At 44.8% G+C, this 20,848-nt stretch overlaps 1 protein-coding gene across 1 annotated transcript; it reads right to left on the reverse strand.

The window, feature by feature from the left end:
* Window positions 1-16,828: 16,828 nt before the first annotated feature.
* On the reverse strand, window positions 16,829-20,275 carry LOC142803408 (uncharacterized). The gene is made up of 2 exons (XM_075888529.1): window positions 20,024-20,275; window positions 16,829-17,172 (listed from the first exon to the last, which is right to left on the reverse strand). Exons 1-2 carry the CDS (start codon window positions 20,215-20,217, stop codon window positions 16,869-16,871), a joined length of 498 nt encoding a protein of 165 aa, XP_075744644.1. The 5' UTR covers window positions 20,218-20,275; the 3' UTR covers window positions 16,829-16,868.
* Between the last annotated feature and the right edge of the window lie 573 nt (window positions 20,276-20,848).

Here is a 20,848-nt window from a genome sequence, read left to right on the forward strand (position 1 = left end):
CATTCAAAGAAAAAAAAAGTTCTCAAGGTCACAACGTGACCGTGACGTTTTTGTGTGGACCTGTCATTCCCCTCTGCTTAGCTGCTAGCACTTTCGTCAGGACGAGAGGCGAGAGAATGCAATTGCAGCATGTGACAAATAGTGAATTCACTCCATGGTTACTCTGAAAAGTGTTTCAGGGCCCTTTGAAGCGGCATGCCTTTTTACACCTCGTCCGGCAGACTTACGTGTCTGCACACATGCCTCGATGTTTTTCCTGTGCAAATTCTGGAAATTTCCCGACAAACTGTGCAACGACTGGCGTATAGTCACCCTGCCACTCAAGACTAGTTTCTGTCAGGGATTCGGCGAAAGGCTGTACAAGGACGGCAAGGTCAGTAGATTGAGACTGATGCACATTTTGTGAGAAATATGCTCACTAGTATATGAAGCAATATATTTATAACATCAGTGATATATTCAATTTAACGTCCCAAAAGGACATGATGATTACGGCGAATGCCTAGTGGAGGGCTTCGAAAATTTCGCCTATCTGATGTTCTTTAACTTGCACCGACATCGCACTAGCCTTTATCCTTTTGCCACTATCCAAAATTTGACCGCCGCGGCTGAAATCGAACTCGCGGCGTTCAGCTCAGCAGCTGAGCACCCCAATTGCTACACCACCAGGGCGGAAATATGAAGCATTCTTGGAAAGGTGTTAATAAATTGTTCATCTACACTATTCTCATTTGTGCTGGGTAGGTTGCATCAAGACCACACCATTGTAAAACAACACTTAATGACGCAGCAGCATCTATTTTTCTCAGCCCATTCACTTCGGTGTTGATGTACGTGTATATGTGGAGCGTGAAAGTGATGAAGGCGTAAAAATCTGGGGCGATATCCATGCATGATACCATGCATGTTTGTGACCAATCGTATCATGTCGTGTGTAAGGTTAGTACTGATTCAGTTCATATCCTTGCTGTGTGGCCGGGAGTCGTCGTCGGGAGATTCACACACAGCACTAGGATTTGTCATGTGTACCAGTCGGGCACGAAACAGGTCCTTGCAAGAGCGCCACGTCCCCTAGCTAGTGGTCATTATTTCTTCATGCACTATCTCTGGTATCAGCCCTCAATTTTGAGACCAAGATGTTTATGTCTGTAAGTAGGTGGTCTCTTTTTTGCTCCTACGTTCTCATCCCTACTGCATAACGTAGTTGCTCAGTTCCATATGCTCCTCACGAATTATTCTTACGCCGTAATGCAATAAAGACACCTTGTGCATGAAAGAAATTCCCATTAACACCTATTGCACACAAAATCAACAGTATCTGTGTGTCCTATTCCTTTCGCGTGTTATTGATATTATTATGACCAGGCTGACGTCCTTTCAAACGAAATCCAGTGGATACTCAGGGCTTTTATGGGTTGTATATATTTTCTCTAATATCGTCTTAGTCGCACTGCTCGAAATCCTCCACGACGACTGGTTGTTCAGGTGGTGTCACAAAGACCATGGTACAATCTTGCCAAGCAGCAGCTGCAGCTTCGCAACCAAGGCATGACACTGTGCGGAGGATGCGGCTCAGCAACTGTGGACTCAACCATTGCGTACAACGGAGGTGGATGCTTGCGTCTGCAATTCGATCCTAAGAAGGACGGCGTCGAGCCTTACTTCAGGTCAGAAAGATATGACTGCTCTTAATATGGCAATTATCACACGTGTAAGCCGTACCAGCAGAAATAAAAGTGGGTTAGAACCAGGGAGACCACCTGCTCAAGAAGTGTTTAAAGTTCTTCGCATAAAAGCATAGAGTTTGTTATGCAATAATACACTTCAATGTTCTTTTTGTAAACAGAGAGCACGTTCTTGCATTACAGGTTGTGATTAAGATGTTATCTGATTGTTGTGGACCTGTCCTTTTAAGCATGTCTACACCTGTGTATTCATTGCACTAAATGTTATCTGTTCGGTGTGTATACCGTGCTTCCCGCGCATTCCTTTGTGTATAAGTAGTGCTGTAGTACTTTTGGAATAAACTGTTAAAGTTTGGCGCTCCCTGTTATTTCTTTGCGAAATAGCCACAACTTTGGCTTCTAATTGAGCTCTCTTCCACAGCTTGTGAAAAACAGGAAGAAAAAGCTGGCTCGTGATTATTCGTTATGTCTTTTCCGAGCTGTTTAATAGCGTGTGCCTTAACAACAAATTCAGGTGGCCACGCATTAGATATAAACAATAATCGGCAAGGCATTACGCGGAAGAAAGCGTGATGTTCTTATGAAGTACATCGTCGTGGTGAGCATCACATTATTTTCTCACCCTGAAATTCCTTGACCTGCACCGGCACGATACACGCAGTAAGTGAAAGTCGAAGATTTCGCCCCCATAAAAATGCAACCACCGCGGCCAGGGTGAAACATTTGCAATTCTGATCAGCAGCCGAGCACCGTAACCGATGGGCCATCGGGCCGGTTGGGAACACGTGGAAACATATGCGGTGTCATAAGCAGAAAATGGAAAATAAAAAGTAGAACTCGGCAGGTGGACAGCAAGCAGCCCAAAGAATGTTCGACATCTCAGTTTGGGGATTCGAGGGGGTTGGGCATCTATCCCTGAGTTTTTCAAAGTTTGTGTGTTTATGTATATACATGCCCGAACATGCATCAAAAGTTCTTCAACCCCCTCTCCTCTAGAACATTTCGCATAACGCTCCTGGATAACTAACCTATACATAGTCAGTAATGATTTGAAATTACTATTAGAAAATAGAGCAATGTCTCAGCTTTCAAAGATCGTGAAAGAAAAAGATGTCAGGTCCAAAAGAACAATTTGTTTTCTAGATGCCCTGGTCTTTCCATTTGGAAGACCAGAATGTCTGAAAAAAAAACAGATCTTTTTCATGGAAGCGAGCTATGGATTCTGTGAAAATATTAAAGAAATGAGACAGATTCTTTTAAGCTATGGTGTTGGCGTTGTGGTTTTTGAGTGCCATGAACCATGAAATAGCTTGGTCATGCAAAATATCATTTATGAATCCTGTTTTGCACAAAATGTTATAAACCAGAACACCCTTACTTTGGTCATTCCATGCAAACCACTTGTTGAATGAAGCCGAATATAGTATCAGTGGAAGCCCAAAGTAGGCAAAATGACGCCACCAATACCAAATGCCAGTTTTGTTTTTATTCTGAAGGGTGCAGTGAGAGGTTTAGAAGAGCTGAAGTTACTTGTGGTCAATGGCTGCCATATAGTTGTGCTTTTGCCATAATTAAGCAACGACTTGGCAGCAAGGTTGCCATGTGGAAAACCAAAAAAATGCCAGAAAGATGAAAAATTTAGAGCATATTCACGGAGTGAATGATGATGTATGGGGCAATGCTTTGCTGGGCTCTCCACTCGGGATCGCTAGCCTTTGTGCACGTTTCGCAGTTGTGGCGAGAGTGCTTGACGGCGAGATCGCACTGCAGCGGCATTCTAAGCCCTCCACTCCACTGCCTTGTGTTCATAGCACATTGTGAGGCGCAGAAGACCAGTGATTGTCGGCGGAAGAAGAAGCGCGCCAAGCACGCGTCTCCAATGCATCGGAGTTGAGCGAGCGCCCCCAATGCCATCTAATGAGCAATTCGAGTACCAGCTGAGTAAGCGCCGCAGTGCCATCTAGCGAGCCCTCAGCGTACTAGGGGTGACTACTACGGCGAGGGTCTAGCATATGCCCTAAGAAGGTTTGGTCCTAAAAAAACTTGCGAAATACCAACTTGAGCCATTGGGTGTAAAAGTAGCCGAAAGAAGCCAAGTGTATGACGGCATAAACACCTGAGTATCAGAAGAGGAATGGCGATTTGGACAAGTTGGTTTGAATTCATAGTAATAAGGGCTGCAGCGCGAGCACGAATGTGCTAGAAGAAACAGACGAAAGTCGACGCACGGAAGGCAAAGGGGACAACACAGCGCTCGTGTTGTCCTCTTTGCCTTCCGTGCCTCGACTTTCGTCTGTTTCTTCTAGCACATTCGTGCTCGCGCTGCAGCCCTTATTACTATGAGTATCAGAGTTGCTCAGATCTAAACAATGTTCATTCAACGATCATTTCTTGCAGGATGGCGAGGTTCTTGCGTTGTTGAAAAATGTGGCAGTCTCTTCGCGTGTCTTGCGAAGCACTACAAGTAAAGACAATAAAAATGAGCATACTGTACGGTTGCCATGCCTAGCAATTTATGCACTTTGAGTTTCAAGGGCTGAAGCATAAATTCTAGTCACATTGCCAATTAACTTTCGCTTGTTTACAAAGGCCAATCAGTGAGTTATCTAGAGTGCGAATTCACAACTCCTAAAAATCACGTAAACAGTTCTTGGGATGCTGCACTTCTGATGTAGACGAGTCCAGTGCATTTGGGATGCGGAACCCCTTCTGGTCATTTTCACTTCCCTTTGGAGGTTAAAGCCGCATTGAGCAATAGGTGGTGTTACGACCGTCATCAGTATTGAAATTCCTTCCGTGGCTGTGAACCCGACAAAAAGTTTTGAACACATTTTAAGCAAGGATGTGCCATGAAGACAGGCTGATTTCCTCTCTAGCAAGCGTGAACAAGGGCGTCCCAGGACCGTTTGGGCGCTAAGAAAGCGCACGAACAAGAAAAGGTCATTGTGAACTAGACTCTATACAAAGTGTTTCAGGCAAGGAAGGAGGCTACTGCGCCATTTTCTAAACCACCATGGATTTAGAGAGACTTGAAGCAGCGTGATACTTGCTGCTTGGGCTGGAAGCTTGAACAAAACCGGTTGCAGCTGCACCTTTCGAGGAGAAGTTAAGTCCCAGAGGCTTGCTCTTCCAGCAAACGACGAGAGCTTAGTCAACCTCTCCTCATTCCCACTCTCTCCACAGCATCGGCTAAATGGAATGAATGTTTGACAATAACCTGTCAGGTCACGACATTGTCCTACCCAAACGCTGACAGGCAAGTTTTGCACGTGTGCCGAGAGCTGGGTTTTCTGAACATCACCCTATTTGCCGAGAAAATTCTTGGAACTTCGATCATCTAAGATCATCGAACGTGCGCAAAATTGTGGTGTCGGGTGCAAAACGTGGGTGTTGTGCGTTCGTGACCATGCTTGGACATTGTTTAGACTGTGCCATCTGCGTGCACGTGCATTTTGTCGTGTATTTGTCCGCCTTCGTGGTTAGACCACCTAGACCATCGAGCGCTCTGTTGACTAAAGCGGCGGAAATGCGCCCAGGGTTGGCAAGGCAGTGCTATATAATTAAGCGGGAGACCTTTTGTTTCAGTTCTATTCAGTTCAGCAGTTCACTGTTTTCCAGTGACCATTTCGTCACTTGATCTCCGTCTTTCGATTTCTCAGTTACTGACCGTGTAAGTAAATCTTTGTTGTTCTTACGAGTGCTTCATCTGACCTATTGGACGATGGGCCCTACGACAGGGGCCAACTACCAGAACCCACGGGACCCACGTGGTTTTTATATTGAGGCCCCATACAACAATTGTTTGTACCCGCCACGTACCCAACGACCATTCCTATTTCCGTGTAAAGCTAACTTGACTGGCAGATTATGAATACGCAGCTGTTGTAGTATCTATGACGGGATTCCTTTCACTGATTGGTCCTTCCGATTAGGCCATACACTCATCATTTTGAGTTTAGATCAATTTTCTGCCTAATCAAAAAAGCCAAATTCATTTATAGGAACTATAGAAGTGCGATTTGGTTACTACTTTTTACCCCATATAGTGAAAATCTAGCAGCTGCGATGTCAACAACTATTGTTGATTTCGCTCGAACGAACAATGCAACAATGTCACCAAAAATTTGCCAAGTAGCCAACCCGTTTTTTTTTTACCTGCATCGGCCTTAAAAAAGCTACATAACTGGCACAAGGTAGATAAACCTAGCAATGCTGCTTGACAGTAGTTAACACCATACGCACTCTCGCTCTCCTTCCACAGGCTTTTTGGATGCGACCTGCTTCTGGGTGCCCTTCGTGTTACGTATGCGATGCAGCAGCGCAGTGCTGATCACGTGGGGTGTGACGTCGCCATTGTGCTGATGGTGTGCCCTGCAGACGACGAAACCGAGAAAATCCGGCTCGGTCTTAACGTCACCGTGCCCGACGAGCAACGGTACGCAGTGGCGCGAGACCATGCGTACAGTCTCGCGCAGCACACGTCCGAATCGGGGTGGGTCATCAGGTACGCAAGACATCATTAGTTACTCAAACTTATAGCTCCAGTGAGTGCTCCACGGAAATGTCTGTTTACTGCATAGGCAAGCATCAATCAAGAAACGAGAAACGGTAAATTTATGTTTTCAGTTTTAAGCTTTGCGGCCAGATCAGTGAAGGCATCGCTGGCTATTCCGAGTTTATATTAGCTGGCGAGGTGCATCTGTATGTCTCCGGCACACGAGCATCAAAGCCTTTACTGCTACTTGTATGTTGTATCAAGGGACACGTACACACTTACACATGTAATTTAAGCTATAGACCTAAGACGCGTAGAAAGTTCAAAAAAGTAAAAGTAAGGATCATGCAGCTTGTTATGACTCTTATAATTACAGGCGTAATACTAAAACATAACAAGAGGGCATGCAGAGTGGATTAGAGAATCATAAGGCGCAGGCGTTACTGCACTTCACATTTATTTAAAATTAATCGACCCTAATGAGTGAGGCCCAGGGCAGACATACTGGAGTGAAAGCATCACTTTCTATAAAACGAGATGGGTGATGCAGAGTCGGAGGGTAGCGTGCTAGACAGGATGACATAATCAAGAATGTCGCACGATTACAGTGCAAATAGCTTGCACCGGTGTGGTTGAGTTTTAGTCCACTAGAAAGCGGTTTTGGCCTACACTGGGCACGCAGTAGGCTGAGAATAAGCATCACAAAGACAGGAGTTCACCATAATACTATTATGTCTGCAAGCAGCACGTGTTAAGGAGGTTTGTGGACATTGAAGGCGAATGACGAGAAGCTTCAAAACACTCCTATATTAAGCGACAACAGATCGCGCTCGTATTTTCTAACTAAGGAAGCGTCACACTGCGGCACACAAATTTTTCTTCCTCTCTACATTGTCATGTGTCTACAAGCAATATATTGTAACAAACGAAGGCGTGGATGAGAGCTTGTTCATTCAGATCGTCATGAAAGGCATCTCATTATTACGTACCTTTTTAGCACGACTTGTTGAGAAGCGTTTGTGGTAGCTGAAGCACATAATCCACTACTTTCTGTAAAAAACTGAAAAAGATAAAATTGGCGTGCCTTACAGGAGGTACACCATACGGGACCTCTTTGGTGAAGCGAAGCTGCAAGAGATCGGCGCCGAACTGGAGTCCAGCGCTGCCATCTGTTGCCTACTAGGTCCAATCGAGGTGGAAAGGCCGTCCGACGTCAAAGAAAACGTTGAAAAAAACATTGACGATGGCCCCGATATTGCGAGCGATGACGATGATTGGGAACCGAGTGCGAAGATGATGCGCTTGTGAACACCTGCTTGCGTAGGCCGTTAAGCAGTGCAAGCTACCGACGAACAAACTCGCCTCGTCCTGATGTGTTAGATTCACCGCTGAAATTGACAATGTGCAGTCACTTCAAGACAAGCGGCATATATGCGTGAGCCATTGTGATGAGCGAAATTTAATTAAACACGGAAGTGCAACGATTGCATCTTCTGTCATCTTCCTTGAATTCCTTCATGTATGACCCATGACGTGCAGTAGAACGAAATTTCAGCCACCTACTAGAGAAAAAAATTAGTTGTTTGTCTATACTTTCCATTGTAGGGATCGCCACTGCCTAGTGGTCACAGGTGAAACTTGTCAGCTAATAATTATCAAAAATAAAAATCCACACAAGAACGAAGATAAAAAAATATTAAGTGCTGCTGACGTATTCCACCTAACAGTGTGTTCATATGGCTGAATTTCAAGTAGTTTATACAAGCTACGGGAGGCATATGTGGAGCCACGTATGGCGTTAAACATGGTTTATTCACCGATTGTGGCGGTAAAGTACGCACAACAGCCAGCGACATGGACGGTGATTAGTGAATTGCACCATGTCGTAAACTAATGAATTTGTTAAACAAACAGTTACTAGAGGAGTGCTGATAAATAGCCTTTATTGGAGACCACGTTTTCATTTAAAATGTATTCCAAACTGATTGTTGCTTGAACAAAAGTATTTTGCGACACTTTACTGTAACGCTCAAGTTTAGTTTTTATCCCTGCTTGAATCAGATAAACCGATCTTGCGGCTGGTCGGTATCAGTATTCTTGCTCTCGGTTCCGTTTCATTGTTGCATAGCGTAGCCATATTGAAGGCATATCTACTATCTGTTCAGTATGGACACCAATGTGTGCAGCTATCACATTCCCTTTAACAGTGTCGACTGCATTTGTGTACGCAATATGTTCATGCTTTTCCCGGAAAATGCACGGAAAACGTGTACAAAGAGATAGCTTCACTTTATTCTTCCATGTTTATGCTTGTTAGGCCGACTTGTTAGCAAACAATAGCAAGAGTATTCAGTGATTTGAACACTTTGCATAGTCAGCATGGCTTTACTTCACCTCAATGTGCTGCAGATGACTGTAATAAATCAATTTGTTGAAAGCACCTTGATGTTGGACGAGGCATTGGAGTTGCCGCGATACATCACCAACATCAAAAGATGATATTTTTGTTTCCTTGAAATTATGCAACCAAAAAAAATCTAAGCACATGTTTCGAGCCTTACAATTTTTTCTTGCGTAAAATGAAATATGAACTACTTCAAAATAATTCAGGGTGTAACAACACAAACCATGGACCACATCAGCCTACCTGGCGCCCTCATCAAATCAAGGTGGTGCCTCCCCCCCAAAAGACGTAGTTGCCTGCGAATTACGATTATTTATTGATACTCACAGAAAATTAGGCATTTTACCCTTTTCTTCTTTTGTAATATATTATTCAGTGCCTTGCTACGAGAATTTGACGGACTTGTAGGCTGTGCATCATAACTGGCGCCTATTGGAATGTTTCACTGAATACATTAGGCGAGCAGTAATGTTGAAAGCTAGGTGGGTTGGTGAAAGTTAATGATTACTTATGAAGTAGCGCAAGACGACAAGCACAAAATGAACGATAGGGATGCCGCTGCACTCTCAACTAGTTTATTACTCAGAAGAACATGGTTAATATTTTTATTACTCAGAAGAACATGGTTAATATACAACAAGACGGTATACCACGTGTTGCAATAACGTTCAGGCTACAGTATATTATTTGCGCTTGTCATGTGAAAATATGTACATCGCCCAAGCTGGCTGGTGCATAAATACAAGGCTTAAGGAACACAAGAGTGCATTAGCTAATAATGCTTACCCACACATAAGGCGGGATTGCTTAGAGTGTGGCTGCTCTCCGCTGTTCTCTGAGACTGAAATAGTTCCCAGTCACAAGAATCAGGTGACCAGGGAAGTTATCGAAGCTTTCCACATCGATAAAAAAAGATAACTGTATTATCCAAGTATTGATTAGTTAAAACAATTGCGAAGTGTACTTTTTCGTAAACAGGCTGTAGTCTGAACGCCATTGTAACACGTGGCACACCGTCTTGTCGTATAATAATCATGTTCTTCTGCGAAATAAACTAGTTGACAGTGCAGTGGTGTCTCTATCGTTCCTTTTGTGCTTGTCGTCGTGCGCTGTTTCTTAAGTAACCTTGAACATTGGGAGCGTTTTGACGTCTGGGTGGTATACGCGTATGAAGCATTCTGCCTTTCCAGCTTGATCCCGGCGCAGAAAACAAGACGGGAGCATAGTATGTACACCGCTGTTAGATGAGTGCGCTTAGGCTGATGAGAGCTTCATCGGTATCTCATAAGTGCTAGTGTAGCCTGCACTTGCGGGCAACTTAGGCTTAGTCGCTTTATCAAGCTAAATGACATATAATATAACTGGTTACGCGCAACAATTTTTCCCGTAAAGACTAGAACAGTTTGTTCAGTTTTCTTTTAGGTTCCTTCATCTAGCCTTAGCCAAAATTTTCAATATGCTTCATGTTCAGCGTGCTTTTATAAAAAAGTGCTAATACTATCGCGAGTGATGTTAGGATTGATTGATTGATTGATATGTGGGGTTTAACGTCCCAAAACCACTATATGATTATGAGAGACGCCGTAGTGGAGGGCTCCGGAAATTTAGACCACCTGGGGTTCATTAACGTGCACCCAAATCTGAGCACACGGGCCTACAACATTTCCGCCTCCATCGAGAATGCAGCCGCCGCAGCCGGGATTCGAACCCGCGCTCTGCGGGTCAGCAGCCGAGTACCTTAGCCACTAGACCACCGCGGCGGGGCGATGTTCGGATTGAGGCGAGATGTATATTTATTCACATATGTGATCATCAGTCAAGCATTATAGCTGTTGAGCTCCACGCGCAAATGCTTCATGTTTACTCGTCATCTACATCTTCGGCGAGCACTGAACTGGCTCATAACGACGTCGCACCGAAATGACATAATCACAATATGTGTTTATAAGTTCTTTATTTAAATTACTAAAACACTTCAGGAGCGAATCAAGCTCCAATATCGCCAGAATTTTGCGACAAACCAAGAAAAATAGCAACTGGACTCATATTGCAGATCCTTTTCCCGTTGTCGTGGTCCAAGTAAAAACATAGCTTATATATGGTTGCATAGTATGCTTTGTTAGTAAGACATGCATACAAAGTGTAGCTTTTGTTTTCTTTTCAAGGAAAAACATTTCCCATCTGAACAAGCACAAGATAATTGTCAGCTTGTGTTTGCCTCACTTTCACTGCGTAGCACGTCAGCACAAAATTTCAGCGCAGCTTTTCGGCAGTGAATAATGCATTCCAATCAAGAGCTTTTCGCTTGTGTAGGTAATACAGTATGTATAGAACGTCAAAAAAGCTTATAGTGCTAAAATTATAGAAGGATATTCTCCCCCTTACAACATCATAGAGCAGGTTCTAAACAACCGCTTTGTAATACTAAGTGGCAAGTTTATAATGTAGTCGACGGCCCGCAAGATAGTATGGCTTCTGATAAGTAATTCACATGACTTTAAGAGGTAACGACGTATTTAAGACATTGTTTGCATATGGAGTTTGTCTTTGTTTTTCTTTTTACCTTTCACGCATAGACTGATGCGTAACCACTTGCCCCTGCTTTGAATGATGCGATTTTTTATTCTATATCAACGCAATTTAGACATAGGGCCAATAAATGACACCTGATTTGTCATTTCTGGCTGTGATTTAAAGCTTTGGTTGCGAAGTAAAAAGATGAATGTATAATGAACGACCAGCCATGCTGGAATGGCTCGTCGTTAAGTAGGGAACCGATAAGAAGCAACACATAATTGCAAGCAATATGCACAGATAAGATCATTGTTCTCGTGCAAGCTTACATTTATGCACTACACTGATACACAATGAAGTGCGTCCCTGCAGCCGTTTACAACTTTCGTTAAGTAGACAATGACGAATACATTTGCTCGCACATATGACGCATATGAAGAAATCTGTGCCTCCTAAGTACCTTCTACCACTTTGGCACCTACGCAAAGTAAAGAGTTGGCCAACATTGAGCACACAGGCAATGCGTCCGCAAACAATTACGTCTGAAGTGCGAAACTGTGTGAGCGTCAGCGAATGCGCAATGTGCTATATTAACACGAGAACTCCTTCACGGAAAGCCGCCATGCATTTTAGACCCATCAGAGTTGACGTTACGCTTGCAAAGTATGGATTATTTCATTCCTTTATTAGGCACTGTTCTGGGTCGGGCTTCCCGGTGAACATGCTTGGTCTTTCCTCCACGACATTGCTGAGACGGCACATGAACGCGAAGGCTGCAGACACTTTTTATTATATTGTCACGAGAACTGGCGCTCGTGTTCTCAGTAGAAAGAAGATGCTTTCGTGCGTGCCAGCCACTTGTTGTCTTGGCGCGACTGAGCAGTACGAGCATGTGCTACGTCACGGCTCTGACTAGGCGAAACATTTTGCGAATTGTTTTATACTCTGCTTGCTTCGGGTGCAATTTCACATGCGTTTGAAGCTTCGTGGGACTATGGCCGGCTTCAAGACCTCTGAGCGTTGCGTAAAGCAAATTAGTTATTTTCCAGTGTATGTTACGTTAGTTGGGCAGGTGGTGAAGAAATCGCCATCATTTATGAAAGTCTAGTGTGACGTGCACTATATAGTGGGCAGCAATCAATCGTAGAAAGAGCGAATCTGCCTCTACATTGAGTTCAAGGATATTCGTAAGAACAAGAAGCTCTTATAGATTTTGTAGAAAAGAATCCGCCAGAAATAGTGAACACCATTTTTTTACATGTTTTCACCGTCATACGAAAAGTGGACCTGAAAAAAGATGTGGCAAAAAAATTGCCCGCAGCTTCCCTCGGGGGAACACTGAGGAGGATGCGGAGCATATAATTGGTTAACGGGGTGTTAAAGTGCGACTTACTTGGGTCGATGGCTAAATTGGTTAACGTGGTTGTGAAATGGGGTGTTAAATTGCGACTTACTTGGGTCGATGGCTAAATTGGTTAACGTTGTTGTAGGAGGGGGTGTTAAATGAGTGAACACGTACACACGTATGCGAAAGGGCGGCGCTGGTCGAAGGGACGTCGATCATTGTGTTTGTGGATTCGTTGGAATTCATTTCACCGCGACCTTGGACGTCGACGCGCCGTACAAACCAACCGACGAGCGGCAACTGAGCGAGCGAGCGCCGACCTTGAGTATATATACAGCGCGACGGCGCATGCACTGTCAGCTGTCGAATGTTCGAGAAGGGGGAAAAGCGCAACGGCGCATGCGCGCGCGTCAGCTGCCGATGTTCTCGAAGCGCGACGGCGCATGCGCGCGCGTCAGCTGCCGATGTTCTCGAAGCGTGACGGCGCATGCGCGCTACATTATACAGCTAGCAAATGTTCGTGAAGAGGAGAAGCGCACGCGGTGTGTACAAGGATAATTAAAGAAAAGTTGCTGGAGTGGAAGCTCCTGCGATGCCTTGCCAGCAGAAGTGAAGCCACCTATTGCCACTGCCAAGATGGCGGAAACATGCTCTTTTCTGATAGTGCCCGCTTAAAGATCAAGTGGCTTTGATACGTTATGTAAATACTACGGTAGTTCTATATTAAAGGATGGTTGTTCCTGACGAAATAACACTCAGAAACAAATATAGATGACTGAATCTTCAAAGAACTTTGCCTCCAATTAGAGGCTCACTACGGAAAACTAGTGACTTTAAGACGCACTTGGAGCACTATGAGGCCCCAAAAATGTTGGTTACATTAAACTCGTTGGGCGTGCGAGGGAAACGCTTCGTTTTCGATCGCTGAACGGCGACACTTTCTCATGCCCCTAGTAAGATGGCCGCCACAGCCGCCATCTTGCCAGAGGAACGGGTTCACATCTGCGCAATCACTTCCACTCCAGCAATTTTTTTAATCCTCCTTGGGTGTGTAGAGGAGGAAGGGTGCACAGATGGTGGAGGAATGAAGCGCGCGCGGTGTGTAGAGGAGGAAGGGATGCACAGATGGTGGAAGAAGGTGGAGGAAGCTTGCGGACGGCGTCGCACTACAAGCCTCGAGTATTACATGCTCCGCATCTAAAAGCACATGAATTCTCGCATTATCCGTAAAGCTCGAGCATGAGATCGCGGTAACGCACTCTGCACATAAATTGGCGCAGCCTCCACTTTGTCATCTTCTAGCCCTATGGGACACGAGTACACGCTGAAGTATGTCACCGATAAGACCCACCGCCACCGCAACATCACCCGAGGTGTGATCGTCGGTGGTGGCTGAAAGAACAGTGCCCGGCTTAGATGAATATAATAAGAAGATATTTAGGCTGAAGTTATCGCTGAAGCAAGCCAATTTACACTAATCACTCTAAGTATCTCCCAAGATATGTTTGCTCTTTGTGTTTTCCTGAATATATTGACTTGCAAAAGCAAGACAACATAGCTGTTAGTCAGCGCTGTGTTTGTGTCTTCTCGTCTCCGTCCTGTTGAAGCGCTGTTTATTTATTAAGTCCGTATGTACCAACCAGCCCAAAAGACGCTAATGAGGTTTCATGGCTTGTTTTTTGATGTCCTCCTTGATACTTCCATCATCAAGTTTGCCGCTGTGGCTCAAGTGACGGTACCCATCGCGGTTCCACTTTCTTATTTAAAAGATTCACCCCCCCGAAAGAGAAATACGTTGCGTTCATAAGTTGAAGCAGTTCGTTCATGCCGAAACTCTTCCGCTCGCTGTGGTTCTCATTTTTCACCGAGGTGTTTCGGGCAGCAGAGACCGCGAAGGGTACACGCACATTTCTGAACAGAGAAATAACATCGAATGACAAGAGCCTCTCGTCACTGCCTATTGTCACCTTCGACAAACACTAAACAAAACGGGTGACGTTTCTCACATGTGTGGCCGTCTTCCTCAATAGTCGTCACATGGTCTTGTGTAGATGTTCAGACAGCATGCGACGTGGAAACGTTCGATGGGGCGTAGCGGTAACTTTGTTTTCAGGATCTTTGGAGCCTTCTAGAGATTCACAAACCAGAGATGCTGCTACGCCTGAAACAATTTAAGTTTTACAGCATACGTAATTACGCCAAAAACATGAATCCGCACCCTATGTTTAATCTTCGTATCGATTTACTGATTATTACCCCAATATCATTCATGCTACACATCAGCCCTGATCGGAAAACATTCAAATACTTTTGTCGGACGAGTATCTTTCAGATCGGTGTCCTGTGGTAGGCAGGAAAACGTGTCACGCCGTGGCTGATGCTGCAACCGCGACATTTTTTTTCGTTTCTTGCGTTATGCGGGGTCTTTTCAACAAGCGTGCGCCTAAGGTGAAGTTTGAAAGCACAGGATCATACGAGAGATCAGGTGAATGGCATACCATTGGTGTTCCGGTTTCTATAATCTTGAGCAGGCTCATAGAAGATCGTGCAGCAGAGCGATGAACTTCGACAAGCCGACAGTCGTTCATGATTTCTTGTGGGGGTTCATATTACGAGACAAGTACAAAACACGGAGCACAGGACAGTTGGCGCTCAAACGCACAACTGGTTCACATCTTGCGTAGTGTCAAGTATAAGATAACAATCACATATGATTAATAAAGAAAAAGCTGTAGCATATCAAAAGGGCTCGTAGAAAATCAAAGATAATGGAAGAACATAGCTTATGCAGGTCAGCCTATATCACTTCTAGATAGTTTTTTTCTGCCAACGTCTAGTCTAACGAGGGTGTTCTGACATATTCCTCTGTTGCAGATGTTATGAAAATGGCATCATTTTATCTCTCCGGTGGCTTTGTCACCACCCCGCGATAGGTACCTGGTGTCACGAAACTTCGGCGTGCATGTGCATTGTTTGCAATGTGCCACGAGGTGACCAAATCATTCGCAAGCCTATCTCTGTTCCTGGACACGTTAAGTAATTTTTGTCGCCGCCACACGACCTTAAGAGGTCGTTTAAATCAGTGAACGATATCCGAGCGAAGAAAAAGTTGCCAACCAAGACTCCTTTGTACGATAGGTATTGGCCTTGAGGACATGCGTGGTGCCACCTACGTGATGACGTCACCCATTGGATGCCGGGTTGTGTTATTTGCTAGAACACCGCATTTTCTGCGCTTTGGCTGTGAGCCCAGTGCGTGTTTCCTTTTGTTTTGAAGCTCACTGTCTAAAACAGCGGTAAGACCTGATAATACGGGCAAGGAAACTACGAATCTTTTCCCCCACAAGGACTCTCGTGTCTATTAGGCATCGTTACATCGTGACTAATAACCGGTGCTGTCATGGGGGATGATGCAAGTGGTATCGCAAAAGCAAAGCTGTCGTATATTCCACAGCCACAATCTCATCTGTAACGTCAAAACGATCGCAAGGCTGGCCTCTCTAGTGGAAGCTCTCGCGGACAATACAGAAGGCCTATCGAGGCTCCTGAAAGCCAGAAGTTGGCGACACAGCACGCCAGGGCCGTTGGCAAGGTCCTCAAAAGATGTTCTTCGAACAGCAGATCTCTGGCGGCCAAGCCCTTGACAACCATTGGGCAAATAAAGTTTATTCAAATCAACTATCTCTACCTAGCAGTAAAATACATATGCAGACAGGACACTGTCATGAAAGCGTAACAAATGCGAATAATTCCCCAATTCCAAGCGACGTACAAAGTGGTAAAAGCTAGAAAATTGTTACTCAGTAAAAGCGAAATCCGCCTTTAAATAACAAATAAGCAGATCTTTAGATTACAGCATTTCACGGTCACTTTAGCGCGCTTTACAATGAATGAAAAACTTCTATTCCGCCCTAGAATGGTACCTTCGATTTTTAAAACCTTGCCTGGCGATTTTAGCGCGGCTTTTTATTTATTCGTACGTTTTAAGAGGACACCATACAGTAAAATTTGATGCTACAGTTTTAATGAATGCTTCGGGTCACTGCAAAATGTCCCCCGTCAAACACAAATCAAACGAAAACAGATTTCATGGAACGTGTGCAATTAGAAAGATACAGCCTTCTCATTTCTACCGTACCTGTCGCCGAATCCAATCTCCCAATATAATCAAGTGCAAAGTAAAGACTTGTGTTGCTGGCTTGTGCTTCATACGTATGCGAGAACTTCGGCTCGGGCCAACTATGTCTGCATGACCTCGTCTCAAGTTCCGTAGTACATACTAAAGCAGTGAACGAATATGTGGACCTTCGGCCAAGGTCCTTACTGGCCAAGAGCCATTTCGCTGAACCTACTGAGGAGGCATAGCCTGGAAGATTAGTCCTCAATGAAAGACATAAAAGGACCTTTATTCTCAAAAGTAGGGGCCTACATCAATTCGAAAGACCTGAGTACGTAAGGAAGATCGGCGGTGCACTCTCGGAAGGCCTGCGCACAGCCTGCAATTCCCTCCGATCGGCCAGTCCTGGCTGCAGCAACGAACACCGAGACGGCTCCGGTTGTGACGCCCGCGTTGGTGTCGAAGAAATCCTTGGTCACGTTACCCAGCATGCCGAAGCGTGTTGTGCCGGCGGTGCTTTCGCAAACAATACGGGAGACACATCCCCGGTCGTCGAGCTCCTTCAAGAAGGCAAACAGCAAGGCTATCTGCTCATTCCGCTGGTCGTCGAGGCTGCAAGTGTAGAGTTGAAAGTAAATACCCTGACGCGCACGTGGAATTGCTCCATGTTAACCATAAATGCCACAACCGCTGATCGAAGGCCTATAGGTTAAAGCAATGTCTTGGTATTGCTGAGGTGCTCTGCAGGGAACCCTGGAGTAACTATCACTGCTTTGGTTTCCTTGGCGCGAGTGTGTGCAAGCACATTGCTGTCTCTGCATCTCACCCTCAGCTAAATGCCTCCACCATTAGCCTCTGTCAGACTAACGTCTTGGAAGCACATGCATAGCCGAGCCATCACGGCAACACAACGTGTCGAAAAGGGAGTTTACTGCCTTCTAAAATCAAACCTTCGGTGGATTTTCACTGTTTTTTAACAGCTACCGACTGAAATAACGCACAGTGACGCTGAAGTACGCTAACTGGCCCTTGGGCTACCAAAGTTATGACGCAGGATGCGAATGACCCGCAGCGGGGAGCACTCTTAAGGTGAACACGTGAACGCATGGGGGACGGCACTGTCAGCGCCCCGTTACGATCATCGCTGGAAACATTGCGCATGCCCATCATGCGTTCCACGAAACTGTCTTTCCTCCGCACGCACCTGCAGGTTGCATTTTGGTCAGCTTAGCCCCTTCAGCCTGCATTTCAATATTTCATCTTTAAACAGCCGCGCTTGAATAGAACAGCTGCAAAAAAAAAACGCGTGTAACTATGGGGGCGTGTCCATTTGTTTCTTTCAGAATTGTTCCGAATGCAACGCCTCATATACAGCAATCAAGAATATTTCTCAGCCGTTCATTCTGTCACCGGATTATCTCATTGCAAAGGTTCCCCAAAAATCAAAGGTGCTGTATTGTTGATCTTTACCTGATAAATTATTCCCATTGATATAGTGGCGCCCTAGTTGATGGGCCTCTGCAGACGTAGTAGAATAATTCAAGCATACAAGTCTTAAGGTCGCATTCATGGGCTCCCCGGACGCCGCGTCCTAAAGCTACCACATATGATGAAGACACAACCATATACTTGCAGCTGCTGTGAAAAATAATTTGACTGATGCAGCGGTTCATGAAGACTGAGTTCGTGAGGTTTGCGAGTGAAGGCCTTCGCCACGTCGCAACGTCGAAACCAGTACGTACGGCTAGGGAACCGCGACGGTGGTTTGCGGAGCTGTACGAATCGGGAACACCAGAAGAATAGGACAAGTTCGTGTTTCCACCGTGACAAGACCACTTATTGCGTGTTTGGAGACTGCCAGGCACATGGTAAGGTAAACTTCTTGCTTTGAAAAGGTAGTGTTTTCTCTCATGTAACAATGCCAAGTAAGAACAACCCGAACAACGTGCATCGCGTCACAGCTAGCAGGAAATCAAGTGTGAGCGTGTGGGGTGCTGATTCAAGATATGGTGTAAAGCCCCTGCAACGTACACGGGGTTACTTGTCGTCAGTACAATACTGCAATATGTTTTGCACACGCAAGCAGTACATTCTCCGACGGCAATTATCTGCCCTAACACGACCAGTCACCAATCCACACGGAACGAGATGTGAAGGTCTTGCAGAAGGAGTAGTACATATATACACCTTCCAGCGAAAGGGGGCGGACATGAGTTTGATCGCAAACATGTAGTGCCACCCTAAAGCTGCCTCAACAAGGAAGACGCACGATTTCGCAACTTCGTACCACTTGTGTTCGCAAGTCATCAACGAGTGGAAAGTCAGAGTTGATCGAGAGTATGTTCGATCACATTAGGACCAGTATCGGGCAGTACCTTGTTACTAGTAACGCGTTAACGGTAATACTGTTACTTTTTTGACTGAGTAACTGTAACGAAAATGCAGTTGCAGTTACTTCTCTTTTTGTAAAAACTATCCATTAGCCACACTCGTGAAAGGCTGACGTTAGAGGCTTTCCCTTTTTTCGAACTTTATTCTTTACAATATCCTCTCTACTTTCGACTTTCCATGGCTTCCATCACAGAGGAAAACAGGTCACTAAGAGGAATATCTTCCCTGCAGAAGACCAAGTTCGGAGTTTACTTGTATGCTACATGTCTAAAGGTAAACATATTTGACAAAGACCTGTCTGGCTGGTTTGAAGTAAAGTGTGCGTGGAGGGCATGTTTAGTCGTAAAACTACATGTCGTAAATCAAGAATATTGCCACTGAACACCTTGCCAAGTTACCGTGCTCTCCCCCAACCCCTACCCCGGCTTTTTGTGTTCTCTGGGGCGGAGAAATGGGAAGGAGGATATATATATATATATATATATATATATTTATATTATATATATATATTTATATATATAATTATATTATAATATATTTATTATAATATATATATTTACATAAATATATTTTATTATATATATATTTATATATATATATATATATAATTATATATATATATATTTTTTGTCACTTGCGCTTCTATTCTTTTTCTTTGTATGCCGGTGGAGCATTCCTCCGTCTGAGGCTTCCAGCAAGTCGCGTTTTACAGGTGGCTAGAAAACAGCAGCATGAAACTGCTGAAATCCTGAAGCATTCAAAACGGGTGTGACTCTGAGCAGACACATCACACGACTGCTTGAAAAACCGGAAAAACAAATCTGTTTTTGCTGTAACCCAGCAGCATAATTCTGGCCATAGCGCGAAGAATCACCCGGACATTGAAAGATCAAGGCGGGAGTGCCAGAGCAAATAACGCTCGTCGAAGACACGCCTACATACATGGTTAGAAGAAGCCTCAATTAGATGTGGCTTGTCAGGTAATCATATTTCCGGTAACTCTCATCCTATGACATGTATGCTCAAAGTCGCTAGCGGCATCGCTGATGCTACCGCAAGGCTTAGCGCTTACTTGATTACGTGGTGCAGTGGTGACATAGGCGCATCGATGCCAGTCTTCTCGGTAGTTTTCATCATGTCAAAAAAGAGCCTACCACTCCGTTCGCCGAGATGTTCGAACGCAGAATCCACAAAGGCAGTACCGGCCTGAACGTTCGAAGTGCCGGTTATACTTTGGGTGAGCATGAACAACAAGGAAGTGGCCATGGAGATCTTGAAGCCAACAATCCCATTCGTCGCCGACGCCAAGCCGCCAACAGGCAAGAACGAGCCGCCCACGGACGCGCTCTGCATGGCAAGAAGCGCGGCAATGAACTGGAGGTACGTACCGGGCGACCTCATGACTACACGCTTAGAGAGGCAGCCTGTGATTAATCGGCGTTCGTACGCGTGTTAGTTCCTATATAGCTTCGGAATTTGCGCATGCCTTTCAGCTTCAGTGTCGTTGCGATTAGGCTATCGGGAATAGCTTGTGCATGTAGATTAAAGCAATCACCACCTAAGGATATATAAGAAATTATAAGAGGATGAAATATCTTTTTTTTGCCTTTGTGTGAGTTATTTTCACAAGCGACAACACGAAATCGGCCAAGGCACGCGGGAGGGCGAGCGTGGTGTGCCTTTTCGTCTCTCATTTGGGCATGTTGTCGTAGGAACAGTTTGCTGCAAGTACTGTTAAAATATAACTATCTTTCAGGCCGAACGGGCCCCTCCCCAGACATCAAATCAAGTTTTATTAATTCACTGTACGCTGTTAAGCGTTTGATAAAGCATTTTTTTTTAATTTTCCTAAATATTTTACAGCGGCGCACCACTACGATGTGAGGAGGCGTGCTTC

This window comes from Rhipicephalus microplus, chromosome 3, assembly GCF_043290135.1.
Source record: "Rhipicephalus microplus isolate Deutch F79 chromosome 3, USDA_Rmic, whole genome shotgun sequence".
Classification (NCBI taxonomy): Eukaryota; Metazoa; Arthropoda; class Arachnida; order Ixodida; family Ixodidae; genus Rhipicephalus; species Rhipicephalus microplus.

Bases quoted from the DNA above. Each gene is read 5' to 3' on its own strand.
- LOC142803408 (XM_075888529.1), bottom strand. From the start codon at position 20,217: ATGGCCACTTCCTTGTTGTTCATGCTCACCCAAAGTATAACCGGCACT. The intron at 17,173-20,023 runs GTAAGCGCTAAG...CTACACTTGCAG, and splicing joins CCACTGCACCACGTAATCAA to CCTCGACGACCAGCGGAATG.